Genomic DNA, 24,249 nt, shown 5'->3' on the forward strand with positions numbered 1-24,249 from the left:
TATATATATATATATAAGCTAGATTTGAAAACTCAGTTTTCCTTCTGATCATGTCAGGGACAGCTGACTTGCATAACGATCTGGGCAGGAAGGACAGGAGAAAAAATAATAAAGAGAAAGAAAATAGTGGGAAAAACAGAAACAGATAATGAATACTAGAGATTTTATTATGAAATTCAATGTAAGTAAGAGACAAAATGGTTAATCACACCTCTATAAGGGGTCGGCCAAAAAACAGCTATGCTATCTGCAGATTTTTTTTCCATTTCTGTGGTGTCTTGGAAGAAAATCTGCAGAATGCATTTAAACATGGTAAAATGGTTTAAACATAGGTACTTATTCATATATTAATTACTGGTGAAAATATTTAATAAGCAAGCATGCAGAAGTTTCTCAATGACGAATATTCCAATTCTGCCAAATCTGAGGTGTTTTCTGAGGATTCTGTGTGCACAGATTACATTTACATTTATGCACTGAGCAGATGATTGTTTGTGGGCCTGCTAATGGTTAATGCATTTCACAATACTATGCTGCGTTGAAGCCTTAAAGGGTGAATGAGAATGACTTTAGTCTTACTTTGTTGTTACATTACAGCAAAATTACATAATAAAAAAAGTGCTTCCCTGACTTTCCCCTGCTGTTTGATTCATTCTTATCACTAAAAAAAATAAATAGCATGTTGGCTATGGATGCTAAAAGCTAAATGGTAGATGCTAAAGCTACATGAAGCCTGTGTTGACTTGCATGGAAATAAAGATCAAGGTAAAGCATAGCTGGAAAAGTAAGAAAGGTAAATGTTAGAAATTGTGAAAAAAGAAGTGTGCATTCATCAGATGGCCCAGTGCTGTTTTAATCTAATCACGTGAAGCAAAGAAATTACATCTGATACCCAACATGACTCAAACATGGCTCTCTACATTAGATAGCTCATCAATCCACAGTGTGTGTAGTGTATGTAGAAACAGGAATCTAATGCGATTCCTTCTGTATCCATAGACATGCTCTAACAGTCCATCTCTTGCCTCTTCTTCTCACATTACATGGCTGTGAGAAGCTTTGTTAGTTATGGTTAGATTTAAAAATAAATCAATAAAATTGCATTTATTTGATCAAAAATAAAGCAAAACAGTTAAAAAATCATAATAATATTGTAAATTGTTATTTCAGTTTAAAATAACTAATTTAAATATTTTATTTTTTAATGTAATTTATTACTCTAGTCTTCAGTGTCACATGATCCTTCAGAAATAATTCTAATATGCTGATTTTGTGCTCAAGAAACATTTATTTTTATTATCATTGTTGAAAACTGCTTAATACTTTTGTTGAAAGAGTGATGCATTTTTTAGGATTCTTACAGGATATTTTGTAACATCATAAATGTATTTACTGTCACTTTTGATCAATTGAATGCATCCTTGCTGAAAAAAGTATTAATCTTCCTGACCACACATTTTTGCACAGTAGTTTATGCCATGCCCACTTTTATTAATTAAATGAATTCCCCCAAAACAAGTCCGGCCCTACTGTTTTCTCATTGAAAATCCTGTTTCACTAAGAAATACATCTGATTGCAGAAATAAAATGAAATGCAAATTATGTTTCATGTTGACTGGAACTTGCTAATATCCCACCATGTTTGTTTTCCTTTCCTTTCCCACCTTTTATTTGTAAGGACTAGTCTGTTTCTCGCTTGACCTCTTTCCCCCTGCACAACCTTAACACAAACACACAGCTGCTGTCTCACCTGATTTGACACTGCAGTGTATGTGGCCTTTGGATTCGTAGTAGACCCAGTCGAAGCCGGCCTCCACTGCCAGACGAGCCAGCATGGCGTACTTGTTCCGGTCGCGGTCCGAGGTAGTGATGTCAACCGCTCTGCCCTCATAATGCAGAGACTCTTCAGAGTGATGGCCGTCTTCATCCCAGCCCTCCGTCACACGCAGACGCACACCAGGCCACAGGTTCATCACGGAGATGGCCAGGGAGTTCAGCTTATCCTTACAGCGCTGCAAATAATAACGTATGAGAAACACTTACTAGAATTCAGAAATGTGAAAAGTGATACAATTTTTAACAGGAAGCAGGGTAAACTAAAACCATAAAAAAACATTGGTATTGTTTTCGCAGTTGTAAATAACACAGAGATTATTGGACTATGTTTTATGAGAAAATACCACACTGTAAAAACAATGACTGTTCAAAATTGTAAATAAAACAAAGATTATTGGACAATCACATTCTATACTTCAAATTTTTATGTTTAATTCAATGGGTTACTTGATGATTCTTCTGAATTATTTATGAAATTTACTAGCAATTTCTGAGTGAAAATCATTTCTACACCAAATTATTGTATTTTAGGCTATTTACTTAAAAATTTCACGTGTGATTCAGTGTTACTTGCAGTTACTTTGTAATTATTTGTGAAATTTCTTAGCAATTTTTAAATGAAAATTGTTTCTCAAATTTTTTTAGATTTTATTTTTAAATAAAAAACATTAACATATATATATATATATATACACACAGTATATATATATATATATTATTGTAATCTAAATAAAAATATAAATTAAAACCTATAATAGTGCATCAATGATAATAAAATAACATTGCTAGGTAGCTAAAGCAGCAAGTGCCTCAAGTGTTTTATGATCTGTTGTTCTTCCAGACTTATAATGAACATGCATTTAATGTGAACTAATAAGGAAATTAGTAATGTAAAACATTACAGTAACCATGATTATAGTGACAAATTTTTACATTGTCTGGGGAAAAAAAGAAACTTAACAGCATGAGTAAGTTCATAGATGGAAAATCTATTATATATTTCAATGTCTCACAATGAAATATATAAAAATTTACTTCTGGTGGTTTATGTAGCGTAAATGGCCATACTGTGACAGTATTTAAACCCAACTGAATGCTGAGCTCTGATACATAAGTTACCAATTAAACAAACAGAAGGAGGCTTTGCGTGCCTGAGTGAGAAAGAACACAAGGCCATTGTCTTGACTTTGTGAATTTCCTGCAAGAAATATGGATTTTAGTAGGATCATGTCAAAAAGCCTGTGGCAAGCAGTTGCTAGGTGAGAAACGCGATGAGCAATGGCAAATATAATCCTGACAGCCATTTGTAGAACTGACGCATTTGTGGTTAGCACAAACACACTCAGCCCATGGGCTGATAAATCCCTGTCTCAACCAAAGGCCACGAGACATGCAAGGTCACTGGATAACCACCAACTAAGTGGTCACAAATTGCTTACTGAGTGATGGCAGAGATTCTTTGATGTCACCATCCTAAGTCCTCACTACATAGTTGTGCCATCAAACCATCTATTTCTGTTCTCCGAATTGGAGACCTACCTTTCCACTCAATAGCTATTCTTCAAAGCTGTGCGGACTAGTTCAGTGATTCGATGTCTCTGTGCTATTAGGATATCTCTCAGAGCTGAGCTCATTCTGTATGGCTACTGGACCATCAGAGTCCAGAGGCTGGTATGGGAGAGGAAAAGAGATTTGAAAATACAGTGCCAGTGTGCTTTGTTGAGTCTCTGAGGGTCACTGAATCCAAAACATGTACAGCAAATGCTTAGACTACAGTCAAAGTGTCAACAATGATAATACACTCTCCCACACTCAAATATGCTTCCTTGTATGCAAACCCGTATACATGCACACCCATGGCTTGCTTTCCTCCATGGAATCTAAAGAGAGATGTTTTGAAGAATGTTCACACGGCTCTTTCTCAAATAATAAATGAAAATGTAAGGGTAGCAGATACCAAAAAAATCATTATAAAATGTATCATAAATATGGTCCATATGATTCATGCACTATATTTCAAGTCTTCTAGAGTCAATACAATACAATAACTTTGTGGGAAGATCAAAAATTAAGTCGTTATTCACTGCAGGACTCCTAAAACCTGGAAACGACTTTCCAGTTCCATCGTCCCAAAGTCAATGGGCTTTATGAATGGGTTTTTTGGTTAAATGCCTGGAATAAGGTCTGTATTTAACATAAACTCAAGGTATTTTCAATTTTTTTATCTACGACATAAAATTCAGAAATTCCCCGTGATTTTTTTTTATGCTTTTTCATGTTTTGAACAAAGGTAAAAATGCTAATATGTGGCTAAATGGGACTACAAAGGTTGTTGGGGATATTACATTTCATTGCACAGAGCAGTAACAGTCATTTACTCACTAGTCCACTTTCACGACCTCTTTGTGTTCCTACATGCTCTTGCTAACTTTTATAACTCAAACTTCCCAACTTGTAGATTTTAAATTAAGACTAAAAGAAGGTGTTGGAAGCTTAATGGTGGTGACTTTGAACTCATGTGACTGTGGTGTACTTTGCTTATAATTTAACTTCAGCTTTTTACTGTACTTCTGGAGATTTTTTTAGTTTCAAATTTCATGAAAGTTGTGTTTGTTTGTGAAGATTATCTTGACAAAAACTTTTGTTGGCACAAATATTCTGCAATAATCCAAATACCAATAAACATGGCTTTGTGTCAAGGGTGCTAACTTCTGGGTTGGCCAACAATATGTCATCAATGCAGAACTCTATAGATTTCATTTGCATTTGTACATACTTAAACTTGCAGGAGAAAACAAAGCACACCAGGTTTAACATCACATGCCAAACTCTGGTTTTCACACATCTCATAACCGATTAGGATATGAATATAGGATATTGAATATGCAGACAAGCAAATTAGATTAGAATTCTACAGCAAATGCCAAGATTTTTAGTGAATGATTCCATTGGAATAGAGCAGTGTGAATCATATTGGTTTGGAACAACAGAATGACCGAATTTTCATTTCTGGATACATTTTTCTTTGAAGAACAAAACCCTCAGTGTCCCTTGTGAGATTTAAGGGGAACGAATAGATGCATCTTGCCCACTTCACATATAAGAGAGAGGAGCTAACTGACATTTTAAAAATGTCAAGTCTTCCCCATTTCAAAAGTTAAAACAACGAGCTCCTGGACCTTGAAGAGTTCCAGTGAATTTTAAAAAGACCAAAATCGATAACCTCTCTAAGACTGTAGGACTGGTTTATGGTGACCTTCAGTAGTTTATGGTTAACTAGAAATATGTGCATGTGGCATGATTTCAGAAATGCCAATCTGAATGGAAAAATATATGTTTTTAGTTATAAGAATACAGATATAGATATTTATGAAGACATATTTCCGAGCACGTCTCCGGATTGGACGATAAGAATAGCGACTGGGCGAGCTGTAATAGATGCCTATTCACATAGCAGTGTGGATTTCAGCGTTTTTCGTTGTGGTTGCAAAAGTGAACTGGACTTCATAAATCAGCCCGTGAACTCTGTTAGTTTTGCTTTCAAAGCGGAGATCGACGGGTTTTCAGGAGGAGAGCCTTCACACTAACCGCGGTCTACACAAACATTCACCCCGCGTGCACTGACGGCGCGGGGCCCTGAACACTCGCGCCTGTATGAGAGCGCTGGGGCCACTCGCCGCTGAATCAAAAATAAGGTGGAGAAAAATATGTGTGTAATTAAGGCTTAAATGCATGTGAAGCCCACTATTTTTACACACGTATGCCACAAAAACAAACAAACAAAAAATAACAGAATAAAAAGAAAAACAGACCAGAGGTTGTCTCCAGCAGTCGCCGCAGTTTGGCCCTCATAAATCGCGCGAAGGTCAGGTAAACGAGCGCGGCGCTCGCCGGAGAGGTGACAGGTAAAGACGGGGTGAAATCTACGAGCCCCTCCTCAGTTCCCACATGGCTCTCCTGGATATTAACACGTGGGCATTCAGAGGAAAAGAGCTGATATAAATACTCTTAGGTGAGGGGGAGATTGAAGTCAAATAAATTCCACTCGGTACCACATCAACGTCGTAAAAAATATCTGACGGTTCGAAAAGGGGGTGTATGCCGTTAATCACGAGCAGTCGTGTTTAAGCATACGGGTAAACATTAAAACAGTCACAGGTCATGCTCAATCTACAAGGGCAGTTTTAATGTTTTCTTTTCCAATCGCGCTTAAAACAGCAACGGCACTGTTTTAATTAAACGTTTCAGGTTTCCCTTCCTTTCCACTTTATTGACAGTCACCCCTTTTGCGTTCATTGATTCACATAAATTGAGCAAGAGCCCCGTGGGAGAAAGTTCAAATATGCGGTTATAAAATAACCTGACGACTAATGTGTCTTTAATTTGATGAAACCTGCCCCCATATTCTCTGTTATGAAGACTGAAAGAAATAGAAAGACGGACAATTAGGGTTGTAGGTTTAAACCTCACTCATCCATGAACTATCATCACCATTCTGCCACTGATAAAAACCATTCTCCACATGCTGACCCAGATGTTATGAGTGAAGTCAGTTTGGATTAATTTTTTAACTAATAATTTACAGAACTTCTTCGTCATATTTTTTGAATTATCTCAAGGATGCCTACATTTACTGATGCCCACTACAATTTTGGGGCTAAGCGACAGTACCCTGAACTAATGCACTTGATCTTGAAAAAGGCAACTTTACTATAAAATTAAATAGTAGAAGTAGTAATAGTACTCCACTGCATGAAGCAGAGGGTGGTGTACTCTGGGTTGGTAACCTACAGGTTGCAGGTTCAAACCTGATTGACCAAACTTGTATGACTTTCTTTTTTCTGGGGAACACAAATGAAGATGTTCTGAAAACCGGTCGTAACCAAACAGTTTTGGTTACTATTGACTTCCATTGAATGGACACAAAACAAAGAGGCATTTCTCAAAATATCTTCTTTTATGTTCCACAAAAGAAGGAAAGCCACAGGTTAGGAACGACATAGGATGAGTAAAGAATTGTCATTTTTGGGTGAACTAACCACATATTACACTTTCAGAAAGGTACACAACTCTCACTGGGGCCGTAATACTAATATGTACACTTTAGGTACTAATATGTCCCTTTAAAGCACTAATATATAGGCCTACTATTTAGGGGTAAATAATGTACAAAGATGCATCTTTTAGGTGTTGTACATTTGGATAGAAATCTCTACTAATAACTAATTAAATGAACAGTTAGCCGACCTAACTGCTCTGAGGAAACATTTCCGCGTGTCTGCCTCACCTGCGTCATCATGCGGTCCGCACCTGTGTTCTCCTCATCCTTGAAGATGATGTCTGGGTTGTAGTTGGGCGTGAGCTCTTTAAAGCGCTCGGAGTTGCGGGTTATCTTCCCCTCATATCTCCCACTGGCTCCCAGCGTTTTTTCGGCAACGTTTGGACTGAACTGCTTATAGGCGAGAGGCGTGAGTTTCCTTGGAGTCCGTCTCTTGCCGTAACCTCTGCCCGGTCCACAGCTGTCGTACGCCGGCGAGAAAACCAAGATGAACCCGGTGAGGAGCGCCGCCGCTGTGGAGAGTCTCATGCCAACCGGTGCCAGCGGGCACTCCAAAAGATGGAGTGTCAAAGATGGTGAAGATGATGGTAAAGCGACCCTCCTCCCCCCAATCTCAGCTTCAGTCCCCGCGCAAGATCACCGGAGGGGGAGGAGGACCAGTCTATTAGGACACCTGGCGCTCACCATCCTTTTGGAGGGGGAGGAGGACCATTCTATTAGGACACCTGGCGATCACCATCCTTTTACGCACGGAAAGACACCCCGGCAAACGTAGGGTTCCTCAAGCGGTGAGGTTGGTGCCAGCTCGTCGGTTCTCCTCTCAGGTCTGTAAAACTTGCTTTCTCTCAGTCCAAGTGGAGACAGGGGGAATAAATAGAGAAGCTCCGTTTATCTTGGCACGCGTGTTTAGAGTCGCCTGCAGGCGGGTCCTGGTTGCGCAGAGCCGCGGTCAGTGTGCGCGTCCCGCAGCGGTTTCTGGCTCCCATTTGAACCTCAGTAGCAATGCTCTGCCTGTCAACGGTACGTCAGCACACGTACAGGACCTCACACACTCACACTCACACTCACACTCACACACACACACACACAAAACTATCATTTGGAGACACGGAGTCTTTACTATGAATAATTACAAGACAAATTATGTTCTTTTTTTTCTAATTAATTTTATATTTGTGATGGAATACTTTTTTAGATGAAGTGGGACAGACCAACAGACCATCAGCAGTAGTGGGACAGTGGTTTATAGTATTTGGAAAAATATTTTTTCTGCAGTTGAAATACTACAAGAATATTTAACAATGTTATGCCATTTAAAAATAGAATTTTGTCAAATTATTGACTATATATATATAAAGATTGAAGTGGTGAAGTTTGGAATTTGGTAGATGGTTTGTTACTGGTGCAAAGTGGTCTTGAGGAAGGTCTACCAGGTCATCTGTGGCCACACAAGCTTGTAGTCTAGCTGATCCATCATCTAAATCAGCTTTGACCAGCTGCTGACCATAAATGACCAGCTTATTGGATGACATGTTTTATTTTATTTTATGTTAGCTCATAAAAGGGTGATGATTGATGATCAAAATCCATCAAAACAATTTTTAGAACAAGTCCCACTTTTCTGGATGACAAAGGTCATTGTGCCAATTCAGCTGTTAACTGCTTATTTACTTCATGTTATTTAAAAGATGATCAAACATGAAACTTGTCCCACTATTTCTGAAACCATTTTCCCCCAAACATATTTTTAAATAAAAATTGGATTCAGCAATAGTGTTCAACTGTGTAATACTGCAAGATAAAACATGTTTTAGCTTTAAAAAAAAAAAAAAAAATCTCCATGGGTATTTTTTGTGATTGGTGGTCAGGTTTAGTTTCACTGACAGACACTGGAGACAAGACATGACGTGCCGTCCCTCCCAGGAAGTCTAATGTCTTTAAAATAACACTAATGGCTTCTCCACTGAAGACGAATCACCAGTTAAATGCCAGAACTATTACCAAATAATACTGGTAGGAAAATTATGACAGTTCTGTGTCTCCTTCAGTGGCGCATTTTTTCTGGTCCGCTGTGACTGCACTGTTGACAGCTTGAAGATGTTACTGGTATTGCTGAATACATTTTAATTAGAGAGTGCTTTGGCCAGGCATCAGAAAATAATCTGTAAAAATACTACAGTAAAAAGACTTCTATAATTCTACAACTAGATTTAAAGCATCATTCACTTCATATTTAATTCAGCAGGTTTTAGAGTAGTTTCACAGAGACAGACTGTTGCCTATTGGCATGCCGTCTGGTCCACTTTATGGCTTATTCTAGCCTGAATTAGATAAGAAGCAGGCATATGGCTAATAGGTCATGCTTAGTGATGGATAAATCAACAATATGAGTAGCTTATTCTAACAAAGGCTAAGCCAAAACCAAAGAAATTAGTAGAATATGGATGTTGGGTTTGTGGTCAGAATTTCCGTCCTTTCAAAAGTCCGATGATTTTACGGAACATGACCAGGAAAATGAAGCGGAACATACATTTGTGCTCAAGCATATCACATTTACTTGCTAGTAAGGGCCTCAAACTATACTCTGGATATCTAATGCCACAAAATTTGTCAAATTCAGTGACCTTCTTGTCTTGCCTTCTAGTTGTAGCAGTCAGTATCCTGTAAAACACAATGTTATGCCCCCAACAGACTGAAAAAACAATTATGTAAAAGTAGACACTCAGATTTGAATGTGCAACTCACAAAACACATCTTATGCATTACTAACATATTCTCTGCCAGAGAACTTGTATTAAGGAATGCAATATTTTATTCATTACTTTTAAAACACAGAAACATTAAGATGGGCATACAGACTAAAAACCAATAATAAAATGTCCATAATCACTTAAAATCCAACCTAAAAAGAATACAAATATCTTTGAAGCATTCAGAAAATTAAAGGGTCCATATGTGCACTATTCTGATTCAGAGGCATGAATTGTCACCGAAAAAGCCCCACTACTTTCTTCTTCTTTGGCCGTGAGGTGGAACGCTCCTCAGAACCAGCAGCAGCAGTTGATGGTAACAGGACAGTCTAAAAGAATCATTCAGAAGTGCTTTTAGTTCCCTTAAAGGAATAACCTGGGTCCAAAACCATTTATAACTTAAACTTTAGCATTTCTGTTAATTGCCGCAGAAAATGATTTGACAGTTTGTATCTGCAAGTCTAAGGGTAAGCATACAATGGTTGCCCCATAGACTTCCATCATAGGTGCATGTTTGTACATGTTCGCTTAACTTATATTCAACCCAGAATATTACTTAAAGGGGTCATATGATGCTTTTTTAAAGATCATTATTTTGTGTATTTGGTGTAACAGAATATGCTGACATGCTTTAATGTTCAAAAAACACATTATTTCCAGCGACTTAAGACTGGTTTTGTGGTCCAGGGTCACATATAACTTTCCTGCATCTGTGGAACACAAAAGGAGACAAAAGGGTCCAAAATGACAAAAAGGCACCATAAGAGTGATCCATACAAACGGCAAATCATAATTGAATCAATGAATATCAGAAATTTACAGAAAGCTGTCCACGCATGCGTTCACATGGGTGGTGCCTTTATATGCCTCATGTGAAATTTGATGTCCATAATGTTGGTTATGGCTCACAGCAACAGTCAATGACAACTGATACCACCAATGTCAAACCTGGCCGTACATGTATACAGGTGGCAAATTACAGCGTAACAACACCCGTTCATTCTGTGGAAAAGAGCAGCCAGGACATTCTGCAAATCATTTCCTTTTGTGTTCTACAGAAGAAACACAGACATACAGGTTTGGAATGATTCCTTTAGCTCATGTACTAAGCTCTGTGTGAGTGAAGCAGTAACCTGTGGGGACACCAGTGACGTGTTGGTGATCGGGTGCGTGATGTTCAGAGACGTGGTTGTCTTCTGTCGTAGGGCTGCTGTCAGGAGAGCGTTTTCGTTTCGGACCCGTTTTCCCCAAGCTCACGACCATGTACAGTGCCTGCAACTCTGAGTCAAAACCCAAACTATCCAGCGTCACACCCATCTGTGGAACAATCTAGTAGACAGAAAAGAGAAAATGACCACACCATAAAGAAAGTGAGGACATTTAATTACTTATTAGTTTCCACAGAGGAACTGTCTTGGACTATTACTTTTAGTAGTAGTATTAATTTCTTCAGATGGAAAATGTTTTAAATGGAAAAAATTACTTTTGTAATATTAGATTTTTGGGCATGTATGTATGGGTATGTGATGGCAAATATGAATTTTCAGTGAGTTTTCAGTGTCACATGATCCTTCCGAAATCATTCTAATATGCTGATTTGCTGCTCAATTTATAATGGTTCTTTTTATTATCAGTGCAAAATTTTTTTTTGCTGCATAATATTTTTGTGGAAACCATGAAAATTCAAATGAACAGCATTGATTTGGAATATAAATCTTCTGTAACATTATAAATGTCTTTACGATCACTTTTCATCAATTTAATGGGTCCTTGGTGGATAAACGTGTTATTATATTTGCATTTAGTCATTTAGCAGATGCTTTTATCCAAAGTGACTTACAAATGAGGACAATAGAAGCAATCAAACAAACAAAAGAGCAACACTATGTAAGTGCTGTGACAAGTCCCGGTTAGTCGAACGCAGTATACGTAGCAAGATTTATTTATTTAAATAATAAATGAAAATAAAAAAAGTAGATAAATAGAATAGAGAGAGCTAGTGTTAGAGCGTCAAGTTATTATTATTTTTATAATTAATACAAATAAAACAAGTACAATAGAAAAAGAACTGAGAACGCTAGTTTTGGATGGTCACGTTTTTTTTATATATAATAAATAAATGAAAACAAGTAGATAAAATATTACAAATAGAATAGAGTATTAGTGTTAGAGGGTCAAGTTTTTTTAATAAATAAAAAGAAAACAAGTAGACAGAATAGAAATAGAATAGAGAGTGCTAGTGTTAGAGGGTCTAATACGTTTGGTAGTTTCACAAAAATATTAAGCAGTACAGCATTTTTAACACTGATAATAATAAGAAATGTTTTTGAGCACCAAATCAGCATATTAGAATGATTTCTGAAGGATCTCTCTCTCCCTCTCTCTCTCTCACACACACACACACACACGCACATATATAAACTTGTCACATATCTAATACAGGGAATTTAATTTACAAAATGCATATATTTTTATTTTTTAAAATAAATATAAAAAAAAAAAAAAATTAATATTAATCATTAAAATATACATAAAAACGTAAGATGCAACATAAGATGAAGAGTCCAGTCATATCAGTTCCCTGAAAGAAGCTGTTTTACTCTACATAAGGGTGGCAACCATGTTAAGATCACCTGACCAGTCAAACACCAATCACTTTATCGCCATAAACCCCCTATTATCTGACACTTTAAGCTGCAGAATAAATGAATCATAGTTGTGCCTGAGATCAGGGTGTTTCTACAGTGGCACTGGTAACCAGAAACATTTACATTGCATGATGCTGTATCCACATTGATAGGCATCAGTATAAAGTCCAAGAAAATTAAGACTTTTTAAAAACAAAACCTTAAAAGTATGCATTATGACAATTCAGAATCTGGCAGTGAAATGTTCTGCAACAACAAAGAAGACTTAATGGTAAAGGCTGGGTGACAGCAAGTTCAACAGGGTAATGGTAAAGATGTCTGCATTCACACATTTCCCAAACACATTCTCTTTCACAACAGAGAGGACAAATTCTCAAAATTAGCTTGCCAAATATTGACCTGGTGAGATTGGTGACCACTGGATGAATGAAGGGCCCCTAAATATACGTGTAGACGTTTGGGGTTTACATTGATTTATTTTTATTATTTGTTTGTTGAAATATCATAAAAATAAATGAAAGCTTTGAGTTCCTCTTTGGGGACAGAGAAGGCAATGTGAGGAGAGAAGCCACAGTTCATGAGTGTGCACTTCCTGTCTCCCCTCAAATCACTTCTTCACTCCCGATCCTTTCATTTTTTTCATCTTCTTGTCATATCAGTTGAGCAATTAAGTTGTTCTTCTGAAAACATGTGAGATTTAAAACTGAAATTGATTATATGTGAGCTATACTTATATATTTTGCATTATTGACACTATTTTCCTAATTAATGCTGTTCAGTTGCTTTGACACAATCTGTATTGTTAAAAGCGCTATATAAATAAAGGTGACTTGACTATACAATCACACCGGTACCAGGTCAGATGATCTACAGATATCATCCATCATCATCTGTGTGCGTCAAAGAGGGAAGTGTCAGGAAAAGCGGTTCATGTGTTAGTGCATCATGTTGATACATCTATTCATAGCTGGTAAACAGCATTGGCTGGTTTTTAGTGGTTTGTGGAAGAACTCTGAACCAATGGACTCTAATGGAAGATTCCAGAGAGTGTCCCGATTCTTGTTCTGTGTTCAGCACTTTGTTGGTGAAGGGCAAGCATGTACTTTTGAGTGTGTGCTAAGATACTGAGACACACTACCACTTCATAAAATTGTGACTAGTTAATTACCTTTGAAATTCACAATTACTTACTAATTATTCCTGTAGGTTCATTCATCTTAAATCTAGTAGTAGTTCTTTATTTTTATTGCCATGTTAGCATCTAAGGCTATCTTCATGGCAAAATCTGAGTTGGAAAAAATACAAGAGTTACGTAAACACAAAATACAAACCAAGTAAACACAAAACTACAGCAGATAAAATGATAAAAAAATTTTAAATTAACATATGATAAAAAAAATTAAAATCTATTCTGGTAAAATCTAACTAAACAAGTCCATGAGTGAGCACACTTCATAAAAAAGTTTTTACAATTGGTTGGTACACCCTACAAAGCTAGTGGCCAAAGACAATTCAGTGCCACTTCATTTTGAATTTGACATCATAGCATCATAATTCTTTGTGAAAATTAATTTCAAGTATTAATATTGTGAAATATTATTTTATTTAAAATAGCTCTCTTCTTTTTGAATATATTTTAGAATTTATAATATATTTGTAAAAGATTTTCAGCATTTTTTTTTAAAGTGTTACTTTTCTGTCACTTTTGATCAATTTAATGCATCTTTGCTGAATAAAAGTATATTTGAAAGGTAATTGTATACAGATCTCTTTTTCTTTTTTTTTTAGTAATTCTTATTTTCTAGTAATTCTTTTTATTAGACTCTCATGACTGTAATAGAAAATTACATTTTACTAAAGAGAATTTTGGAGGGAAAGTGCTTAAATGAGCAAGAAAAAAAAACTAAAAGTACAGAAAATACTAATGATTGTAAAAATAGACAGATTTTCTGCAAAGTTGCTATCTATAAAGATCAAAATATTATTATTTTTATTTTTTTTATTTGGTGGTGAAATATGACCCAGAACTATCTTTAACATGTTTCATGGGATTCAGATTTAGATTCTCATTACAAATAAAAAAAAATATTTAGCATTAAAAAAAAATCACCTTTTGTGTCTTGTTTGATTAATATTAAGTAAAAAACTGCAGGTTCTGGCAAGGAATCAACACTGAAAATTACCATTTTCTGAACACATTGCTAACAAGGTCTTTATGAAGCGATTCACAAAGCAGCTCACTTTTGTTTAGACTGACAATTATTAATAATGTTCCCTTCCTACTTTGCTCTTCAAGGCCATAAAATTATGTTTGACAACAAATTACATTTAATAATACACCAAAAGAAACATACATTGTAAGGACATATCTAACTAACAGTAAATATGAACAAACTGTGCATGTTTTCCTTTATTACCTGATTGTAAGTACACACACACACTGCAACAGTCTCACACACACAATCTATAGGGAAACAAATAAAGGCAGGTGAAGTCTTAAATGTGCGTCATGGATTAAACCCTGAGAAGAGCTTCATTTTACAGTCCTCTATAAATCTGTCCTCACTCTCATTCAGGCAAACCCCCTCCTAAAAATATCTATTACCTCTTCCTCTCAGTTCACCCTCTGTCTCACACTCCCTAGATTTCTTTATTAGTGGTGCGTACTAGGACAAACATCACTTTATTATCATACTTAGGGTTAGGGATTTAAACAAACCTTAGAACAAATTATGTGGCCTGTTAAGGAGAGCTGTGTTTACTTTTCTACTTGACTGAACAATTTTTGCAGCAGTAAAACAGGTAAAACCTCCCATAGATGTACAATGAAGGAGGGACTGAACCATATGTGACCCTGGACCACAAAACCAGTCTTAAGTGTCAATTTTTCAAAATTGAGATTTATAAATCATCTGAAAGCTGAATAAATAAGCTTTCCATTCATGTATGGTTTGTTAGGATAGGACAATATTTGGTCGAGATACAACTATTTGAAAATCTGGAATCTGAGGGTGCAAAAAAAAAAAATCAAAATATTGAGAAAATCGCCTTTAAAGTTATCCAAATGAAGTCCTTAGCCATGCATATTACTAATCAAAAATTAAGTTTGAATATATTTACAGTAGGAAATTTACAAAATATCTTCATGGAACATGATCTTTACTTAATATCCTAATGATTTTTGGCATAAAAGAAAAATCTCTAATTTTGACCCATACAATGTATTTTTGGCTATTGCTACAAATATACCCCAGCGACTTAAGTCTCCAGGGTCACATATATCACAGAACACCCTAGAAACTGCATAGCAACACACCAAATACCATATCACAACACCTTGATAAATGATATCAGCAACTTCCTTTTGAAAGTATTATCTCTTTTTGCTATCTATTTGTATATTTTCTATGATGTTTCCATTCCATCTATTACATTTACGAGAGGGACTTGTGTTTGACGGGATGTTACTCTTGTTCTGGCTGGCAGGGCAGCTCTTTTCAGGGCTTCAAAGTAGGCAGAGTAAACCACAGCCCAGCTACAGCTAACTAATTACAGATCAGAGCTCACCCTGTGGAAAACTGGACCAGAGCTACAGAGAGAGAGAAAGAGAGAGAGAAGGAATAACAGAAAGAGAGACATCTGACCTCGAGAAGCAGTCCTGAATGGGTTTCATGGTTATCAGATTGGGGTGATTATAAAGGCCAGAAGCCAAGAGCTTCAGTTACAGGAAGACGTCTTGAGCTTTAGCTGGAATTAAGGCATGAACACCTGACAGATCCTGGTGTCTAACAATAAAACACACACACACACTTGCATTTGTGGTTTACGGGGCTCTCTATTGGCGTAATGTTTTTTTATACTGTACAAACTGTATTTTCTATTGCGCTATACATCAACCCTACACCTAAACCTACCCCTTACAGAAAACTACTGGCAATTTTTGAATTTCATAAAACACCGTTTTGTATGTTTTTTAAGCCTTTTGTTTTACGGGGACAGAGGAAGTGTCCTCATAAACCATGTTTACGTTGTAGTACCCATGTCATTATACACATTTGTGTCCCCATAAACCATATATACCAGTACACACACACACACACACACACTCACGGGGGACATGCTTGCCCCTACTTTACCCCATGAATTTTACTTTACAAAGCTGAATTTTCAGCATCATTACTCCAGTCTTCAGTGTCACAAGATGCTTCAGAAATCATTCTAATATGCTGATCTGCTGCTCAAGAAATATTTCTTATTATTATCAATGTTGAAAACAGTGCTGCTTAATATTTTTGTGGAAACCGTGATACCTTTTTTATTTTTTTCCTCAAGAATCCTTGGTTAGAGAGTTCAAACAAACAGCATTTATTTGAAATCTTTGGTAACATTATAAATGTCTTTACTGTCACTTTTGATTCATTTAATGCATCCTTGCTAAATAAAAGTATACTTTTTTTTAATCTTACTCACACCAAACCTTTGAATGGTAGTGTAAATAGATAGAAAGATAGATACTAAACCCATCCCACATATAGGCTACATACTGATTAACGGGTTTTCTTTTTCTTTCGCTTACTAAGATCACCAAAAGTTATCTATAGGAACCTACATACTATGACAAGAAGTGTCTCAAGAAGAGAATGGAAAAGTTATTTTATCTTTTGTCACATCCTGCAGTCCCACTCAGGATGGCTGATGTACAAACATAGGAAGAAAATCCAGGAGAACAGAGTATGAAGTTACACAAATCAACCCCCTTATATGTATTAAACACTGGCACTGTAAAAAAATTTATTCTAAGTTGCAAATAAAAAAAGATTATTTTATAGAGTACGTTTTACAAGAATATACTATTTCAGTTCTTCTACTTCAAAATTTCATGTTTAATTTGCCATTTCTTTGCAGTTATTTGTGAAATTTACTGAAATGTTTATTGAGCACCAAATCAGCATATTAGAATGATTTCTGAAGGATCATGTGACACTGAAGACTGGAGTAATGATGCTGAAAATTCAGCTTTGCATCAATTAAATAAATTCGATTTTAAATGATGTATTAATATAAAAGACAGCTATTTTAAACTGCAATAATATTTCACAATATTAAAGCTTCTACTGTAGTTTTGATCAAATAAATGCAGCCTTGGTGAGCATAAGAGACCCCAAACTCTTGAACGCTAGTGTATATGTCTAAATTTGCCCATTCTTTAACTTGGACTAAAAGCATCTGGGAAGGGTCACTCCGTCATTGCCAAACCCAAACTGGTTTCTCAACTCACCCAGTCAAAGTTTCTCTTTTTAGGCCTCAACTCTAAAAAACCAACGGTTTGCGTCACAGAAACACATTCACACATAAATACATTCAACCCCAAAAGATAGGCAAAGAGGACAACATGTCCACTAATACGGACCCTAAAACAAGTCTTTGTGTTAATCAAGCAAAGTACACACACCCACTCAAAACACAAAGTAAACATTCACACTCTCCTCTCCCCTCAAAAAAACCTAAGCATGCGCCACCGGTCTGAGGTAGACATTCTCAATCTTTCAAACTCAACTTTACGAACTCATGGGAACATGTCTTCGCTAAAGTTTTTACCAGCCAATAGACAGCACTTCAAACAGACCTATCCATCTATCCATCAAACACACTCTCATCCAGGCTTCTGCCGATCAGGAATCTCAAGAACGGACTCCATTTTTCCAGACACTTGCTATGTTTGTTTGGCATTTCAGTGAGACATTTTTCCAAACACGCCTTCATTTTAATTCTGACTTGAGTCTTAAATGATTCTTCAGTGTGGAGTGGAATTTCCCATTGTATTGCGAGACAGAGGCAGTCAAATGACTTTGATGTCCAAAAAAATCAAATAACGTGCAAGCTCACATTTCAATAGACACAACGAGTATTGTTAAAAATCTGGAGGCTTTTCTAAACCATGGCCTAGGAGGTAGCAAATGTGTTCTTTTTTAAAAAGTTTAGAAAATAATGACAAAAAAATTAAATAAAAATAATAAAAATATGTGTAGACAGAATGTGTGTAGAATATGACTCTGAATATCAAATTGTTGAAAAAAAAAAAAAAAATGCATGTTACCCAGTCTTGTCAAACGCCTTTTATTTAAACCCATGAAAATGCAGATCCTGTTGTAAATAATAGTGGAAAATCACTTTGCTGTTCCATTATTACCCCTTGGCATATTTTATCTCCCTCTCTCTCTCTCTCTCTCTATATATATATATATATATATACTGTATATATTAATGATATTATCTGATCATTTGATAACAATCAGCTGTGAATGCCATGGAGTAATACATCTAAAACTGGTGTCACTGTTTCCTCCAGTTTAAGAGGCGACTATTATATCAGTGTTTGGTACGGTGGGCGAGTGGGTGAGTAGACTCATATCCTTTTCTCACACCACCAAGTCAAGCCACACATATCTGACTGCTCATTCACCAGGTCAGTGAGAAATACCGGTGGATTCACACATACACACGGACAGAGGCCTATCAAAGGACTCACCTCACGCAGAAAACACGGCTGCCAGCACTGGAATTAAAGCTCATGCCTGAATCCAATAAATAACTCACAGCCACAAGAACATTACTCATCAACAGAACAAAAAGTGGCCCATAAACACATAGTTCTGGTCTAAATTATGACTGCGGGTTTGGCTCCTCCCACTGTGGTCAGTGTGTGTTTTAATGACCGTAAGGCAGAGCGGTCAGAAGCGTGACTGACTGGCATTCTTGCTTCGGGATGGTGGTATAACCAACACCCTGGTATGAGTAGTTATATATGACAGTATGTCATGATACAGCTTTGCTGAATATTCAGTGAAAAAAATATATAAATAAAAATATGATCATCAGCTAATGAAATAAATACTTTACAACTGAAGTACAACTGATAGATGTAAATGAAAAGATCTGATTTTTCTAAGGAACTCAACAGTGCAAATTCAATAATATCACATAGGTAGTTCAGGATGAGCCATATTCAAAGACACTGTAAAATAGCCAGTAAAAAGAATTTGAATTATATTCATTAGTTAAGTCCAACACTGTTCACACTGAAAATTTGGGATTAAAAAACTAAATGTAAACATGAAAATAAAAATGTTAGTTTAGCAGTAAAGTTTTGCAATTGAAAACTATATGACAAAATGTACAAGAAATATTTAAGATTCCGCACTATTTCTACACCACTAATCACATAAGTACATTAGTGACATTGATCACGTGAACATCTTTGTACCAATGCTATTTTAGTACTACTGAGATACTTTTTTTATATCTTGAATTCATTTTTATTTTTTTGTATTTTCCTTTTAATTTGAAAGTTTTAGACATTTTGTGTTTTTTAGGGGTTTTACTTTTGGATCCACATTTAGACATTATAAAATCAATATTATTACATTAAAAATCACATTTAGTCAAAGTTTATACCACTTTATTTATACAGACATATCAAACTTTTCACAATTATGCCAGAATATGATTACAGTGAAACCTGAAAATTTTATATAAATTGTTAAAAAGAGAAGACTTGCAGTAAGCATTTTGTTATCTATCATTTACTTCAAATATCTATATCTGCAGCAAAATGTGTGTGCATGTAAACATTCTTAATGAGTATTAATATAATAGTTTAACCATTTCATTTCTGTTTGTGTGTGCGTCTGTGAGCGTATTCTCCATCATGGGTGAGTTTTAGTGTCAGCCATGCATTTCGGGTTGGACTAGACCCTAAAGCAGGGGTCACCAAACTTGATCCTGGAGGGCCGGTGTCCTGCAGAGTTTGGCTCAACACACTTGCCTGGAATTTTCAAGTATACCTAGTAAGACCTTGATTAGCTGGTTCAGGTGTGTTTGATTAGGGTTGGAGCTAAACTCTGCAGGACACCGGCCCTCCAGGACTGAGCCTGGTGACCCCTGCCCTAAAGCATAGAGCGTTAAAGGCCTTAAAGCACTTGAACCCCGATAATCACTGCTTGCAGCTATATTTGTAATTTTTATAACTCATTGTTTTTTTATGTTTAATTTAAATATTTTTAAATAGAGTTTTTATAAATTTTAACCCAGTTTAAACTTATTTTAGTACATGAAGTTTAACTATTTTGTTAAAATATTTTGTTTAATTTCAGTTGACATTTTATTTCAGGTAGCGAAAATGTTTTTTATGGTTTTAGCTTTAGTTACTTATAATTACCCTGCTTTGTACAAAAAGTCAGATTTCATTGCTTCCATTAAAGCACAGATCCATCTTTGGATCATTCTCAAGTCATATGAAATTCTAGATTTTTAAAAAACTTTTTGTAAAATGTAAAGTTCAACATTTCACTCCAATTGTTAAACTGATAACATATTTTGTAATTGGAAAAAAAATTATAATTTAATTAGAAAAATGTAAAACCCTTCAAACCATTTTCAAACGTGGACACGACCGTACATCTACCATGGTATTAACACTCATTTTATCAACATATCGCCCTAATCCCACTCATTACTAAAAAAGCAGGAAATACTCAAACACAAATACACACACACACACACACACACACACACCCCTATTGCAGAAAAAGAAATAAAACATTATCCAGTCAATAGACAGTTCAGTGTGAGGAAACGCTACAACTGAGCTGTCGCTGCAAACACTCTGAGTTCCACAAACCACAGCCTAATTATACACTGTGTGCGTGCGTGTATGCATGTGTGTGGTCAAACACAGATCCAGTCTCTCTTCCTGTCTAGCTTTCACAGTTCTCTCTCCCATTACAAACCCTAGAAGCAGCACCGGGGCCTGGCTTCTGTACATACATGTGACTGAATCATGGTGTCACATGCATGCTAGTCCTGACGGAGCTTGTTTACACTGGGTAAATTTAGCAGGAGACTGAATGTAAAAATGTTTCGCACCTTTGTGAAGAAGTTCTCCCTGTACTTGTGCACCTCAAACGGCTCCGTCTGTAGTCTGGCTGTGTGGGCAGAGTTTTAGATGAGAGTGAGCTAAAAACAGACACAAGAGAGTATGCAAGCAAAACTGCACATGTGATTGTTACCTCTACTTAGGACAGCTCCATTCTCCTGATAGTCCTGTATCTCCGCATCCTTCCGAGCCAAAAGGGCTGCTAGATCCTCCACTTGCCGCTGCAGCACTCTACTCACTCCCAGCAGGGGGCGCACCAGCTGCCTGCACACCTGATTTACAAGCAGAAACATACTGCATATTTGATACATGAATTTGTAAGGCCTGGAGATCATCAACATGATCCAAATTTTGCCAAAAAACATGTCATACACAATCTACTACATGCCTTCTGCCCTTTGGTTGTAAGGTTGTACTTTTTTTTAGCAATTAAAAGGCCTTTTTATTATAATTCTAAAAATGTCCACCTTCAAGTTGTGTCTTTTTGATGAGAAATATATAATGATTTTCATCATAAATGAAGAATAACTTTCATATTGTTAGTAATATTTTAAGATGAACACTTAATGGACCGAAACAACTTAGGTTAATTGATTATTTTTATTTATTTATTGTAAATCTTGTTAAAATTTGAGTTTAAAAAAATGATCCATCAGGCTTTTGAGGAATGTTTATTATATCTCTTATCATTGTACTGCACTGCACTATATGTTTTGACCTCACAACAAAAACTAGAGCTTTTATAAAACTAAGCATTTAAATATCATCTTACTAAAACATATTTTTTGGAGATATAGAGTGACAACTGATATTCATATGCATTTTATGTAAGTAGATTTACATTACAAGGTACCAGGATTTCATCTTTTTGGCCATATAAATATCAGCAATTGCACAATTTTTGCTCAGTTTGGGCCTCTGAATAAATCTGAGATGTTTTTCCCTCCTCGAGTAGCTCCATATTCTACTATATCATATTATATGAGCCATAAAAGGTTGATGTATCAAATATGAGCAAACTTTATATCCATCCATCCATCTATCGGTCAATAGATATGGTCTTAAGGTTCAATAAACTGTTCCATTTCAAAACAATTACTGACTATTATTTCATGTGTTAGGCTTTACAGGGTTAACAGAATAGGTAAAATGTTTCAAACACTTTTGAAACCATGTTACATCATAGCTGCAGATATCATTTTATTAGATAAGGTACATACCACGCCAACAGGTGCTGCGGTGCAGCGAAACTCCCAGTAGAACGGCAACCCAGCCAGCTCACTTTTGAGTTTGACTGTTAGATTGTCACCATGCTGTTCAAGAGTAATGTGTGCAGCAGAGATCTGATCATCATTTTGACTGGAGAAACAAGGCTGTGCCACAGAACACAGATGAGAGAAAAAAGCCTGTGTAGGAGCCCTCAGACGCTTATTCAGATCCTTTCACACAGAAAAAGAGAAAACGAGAACAAATCAGTATTTTGACAGGCTAGAATGCCCTTAGAATAAAATATCGTGAATGATTGTGATACTATTGTACTGAAACACATTTCATTCTCGTAGGTTTTGGCATAATTATATCATTCAGAGTGACTTCAGTTGATCAAAAATACACTGACTTGAAGCTACAGTATGGTTTGCATCTTCACAGGAATGTATTTCATGTTAAAGAAAGACATAAGAGCTAATGGAGGTCCAATTTAAGTCCTAAAGTGTTGAATTAAAAGCACTTCAACTAGATAGCAGGCAGCAGTGTTGTACGTTCTTGCCTGGGCTCGACTCTGGATGTCGCCTGCGGTCATGTCCTCTTCCCACACAGTGTTCAGGTCACTCAGCAGAAGCCGGTACTGTGTGTCACCGAACCAGGCTTTGGCCAGGAGACCAGAACCACCAATATTCACTGGCACCCACGGGAGAGCAAACAGGTCTGCTTCCATTTCGTTACACAATCTACTTCATATGAACAGCAATAACATATTTATGCACAGCAACCATAGGTTAGATCAGCGCAGCACAAAGTAAATCCATGTGTGGTTTCTCACTAACATTCTTATATTAATGTAAGCATGTTTCCTACAAACAAATTATGTTTTTTTTAAGATGAAACAATATTACTTAAAACAATTTAGACATGAGATAAAGCATTTTTCTCAGTCCCAAAAACACTTCCCCTAAAATACTAGAATTTCCACAGTAGTATATGTACCATAGTATAACTATGGTTTCCGCAATTCTTAATAATAAATTCGATATTTATGACATTTCTGCATTTGTCAGAATGTCTGGTGAGCCTTGCGCAAAGTTTGTTTTGACTATAATCAAACTATAATTAACTAGAAGGGTGAAATCTGCATTATTTCAGTTCTGTTGTACGTAATATATTCTGTTGTCACGCTTCCTTCGATCTGCATAAACAACAGTCAGTGGGTGAAATAAATAGTTCACATAGACATTTAGTTACATAACGAATTTTAGAAAACCTTTTAAATGATTAATGGGTAAAGAAGAACTTCCCAGTATCAACTCACCAAACAAGGGGCCGTTTCGACCGACGCACACTCCCCGGAAAAACAAACGAGGACTAAACCGTTCCGTGAGGAACAGTTCCGGTACTAGGGTGCCTCGGGTATTAAGGTTATAAGTAAAAACAAAATACTTATTATCCATCGTCTTTATTGAGACATTCATAAGCAAACAATTTACAAGCCTCTGAAAGGGCTGTTATATAGTGTAAGAGATCAAAAACTACTCTAAATACCACATCTCTCTTCTGATTCTTTCTGTTGAAGAATGTGGCAGTAGGTTTCTCTTTAAGATGAAGTTTCTTTCTGTGAAGTATAGGAGTCATAGTTTTAAAGGTTAGTGATTACATCTGAACAAGAACTTTCATTTGTGTGTTTACAGGGTTCCAGCTACATGATTGAACGTGCCGCTGTGGTTGGTTGGTTTTCTGATTCCAAGTTGTTTGTTGTGCAGTGTGATTCAGGCTCCTGTCTCATAACCAATTTATCCAGAAACTGAA

General features: G+C 36.3%; 2 protein-coding genes across 3 annotated transcripts in view; both read right to left on the reverse strand.

Moving 5' to 3' along the window:
• LOC107660113 (indian hedgehog B protein-like) overlaps positions 1–7,499 on the reverse strand; it is an 8,642-nt gene extending 1,143 nt beyond the window's left edge. The window contains exons 1-2 of the mRNA XM_016449343.1: positions 7,124–7,499; positions 1,751–2,012 (exon numbers count right to left, since the gene is read on the reverse strand). Of these exons, the coding sequence (XP_016304829.1) occupies positions 1,751–2,012; positions 7,124–7,423 (562 nt within the window). The 5' untranslated portion in view covers positions 7,424–7,499. The remainder of the gene's footprint in view (positions 1–1,750; positions 2,013–7,123) is intronic.
• A 3,210-nt stretch (positions 7,500–10,709) lies between these two features.
• LOC107659951 (non-homologous end-joining factor 1-like) lies at positions 10,710–23,848 on the reverse strand. 2 transcript variants are annotated; one of them, XM_016449071.1, is made up of 6 exons: positions 23,756–23,848; positions 22,997–23,177; positions 22,449–22,667; positions 21,362–21,500; positions 21,219–21,277; positions 10,710–10,974 (listed from the first exon to the last, which is right to left on the reverse strand). In XM_016449071.1, the coding sequence occupies exons 2-6, from the start codon at positions 23,162–23,164 to the stop codon at positions 10,744–10,746; spliced, it is 816 nt and encodes a 271-aa protein (XP_016304557.1). In that variant the 5' UTR covers positions 23,165–23,177; positions 23,756–23,848; the 3' UTR covers positions 10,710–10,743. The 2 variants fall into 2 exon arrangements, with proteins under 2 accessions (XP_016304557.1, XP_016304556.1); XM_016449070.1 differs by having other exon boundaries at positions 22,997–23,180; positions 23,756–23,841.
• Positions 23,849–24,249: the final 401 nt, after the last annotated feature.

The sequence above is a fragment of the Sinocyclocheilus anshuiensis genome, unplaced genomic scaffold (assembly GCF_001515605.1).
Source record: "Sinocyclocheilus anshuiensis isolate Anshui unplaced genomic scaffold, SAMN03320099.WGS_v1.1 scaffold55, whole genome shotgun sequence".
NCBI classification, from domain to species: Eukaryota; Metazoa; Chordata; class Actinopteri; order Cypriniformes; family Cyprinidae; genus Sinocyclocheilus; species Sinocyclocheilus anshuiensis.

What these genes read in the sequence shown, in the direction of transcription:
- LOC107659951 (XM_016449071.1), bottom strand. Translation starts at nt 23,164, where the DNA reads ATGGAAGCAGACCTGTTTGCTCTCCCGTGGGTGCCAGTGAATATTGGT. An exon ending in CCGCAGCACCTGTTGGCGTG is followed by an intron (nt 21,501 to 22,448) that starts GTATGTACCTTA and finishes CTTGTAAATCAG; the next exon opens with GTGTGCAGGCAGCTGGTGCG. An exon ending in GGGAGAACTTCTTCACAAAG is followed by an intron (nt 10,975 to 21,218) that starts GTGCGAAACATT and finishes TCTGTCTACTAG; the next exon opens with ATTGTTCCACAGATGGGTGT.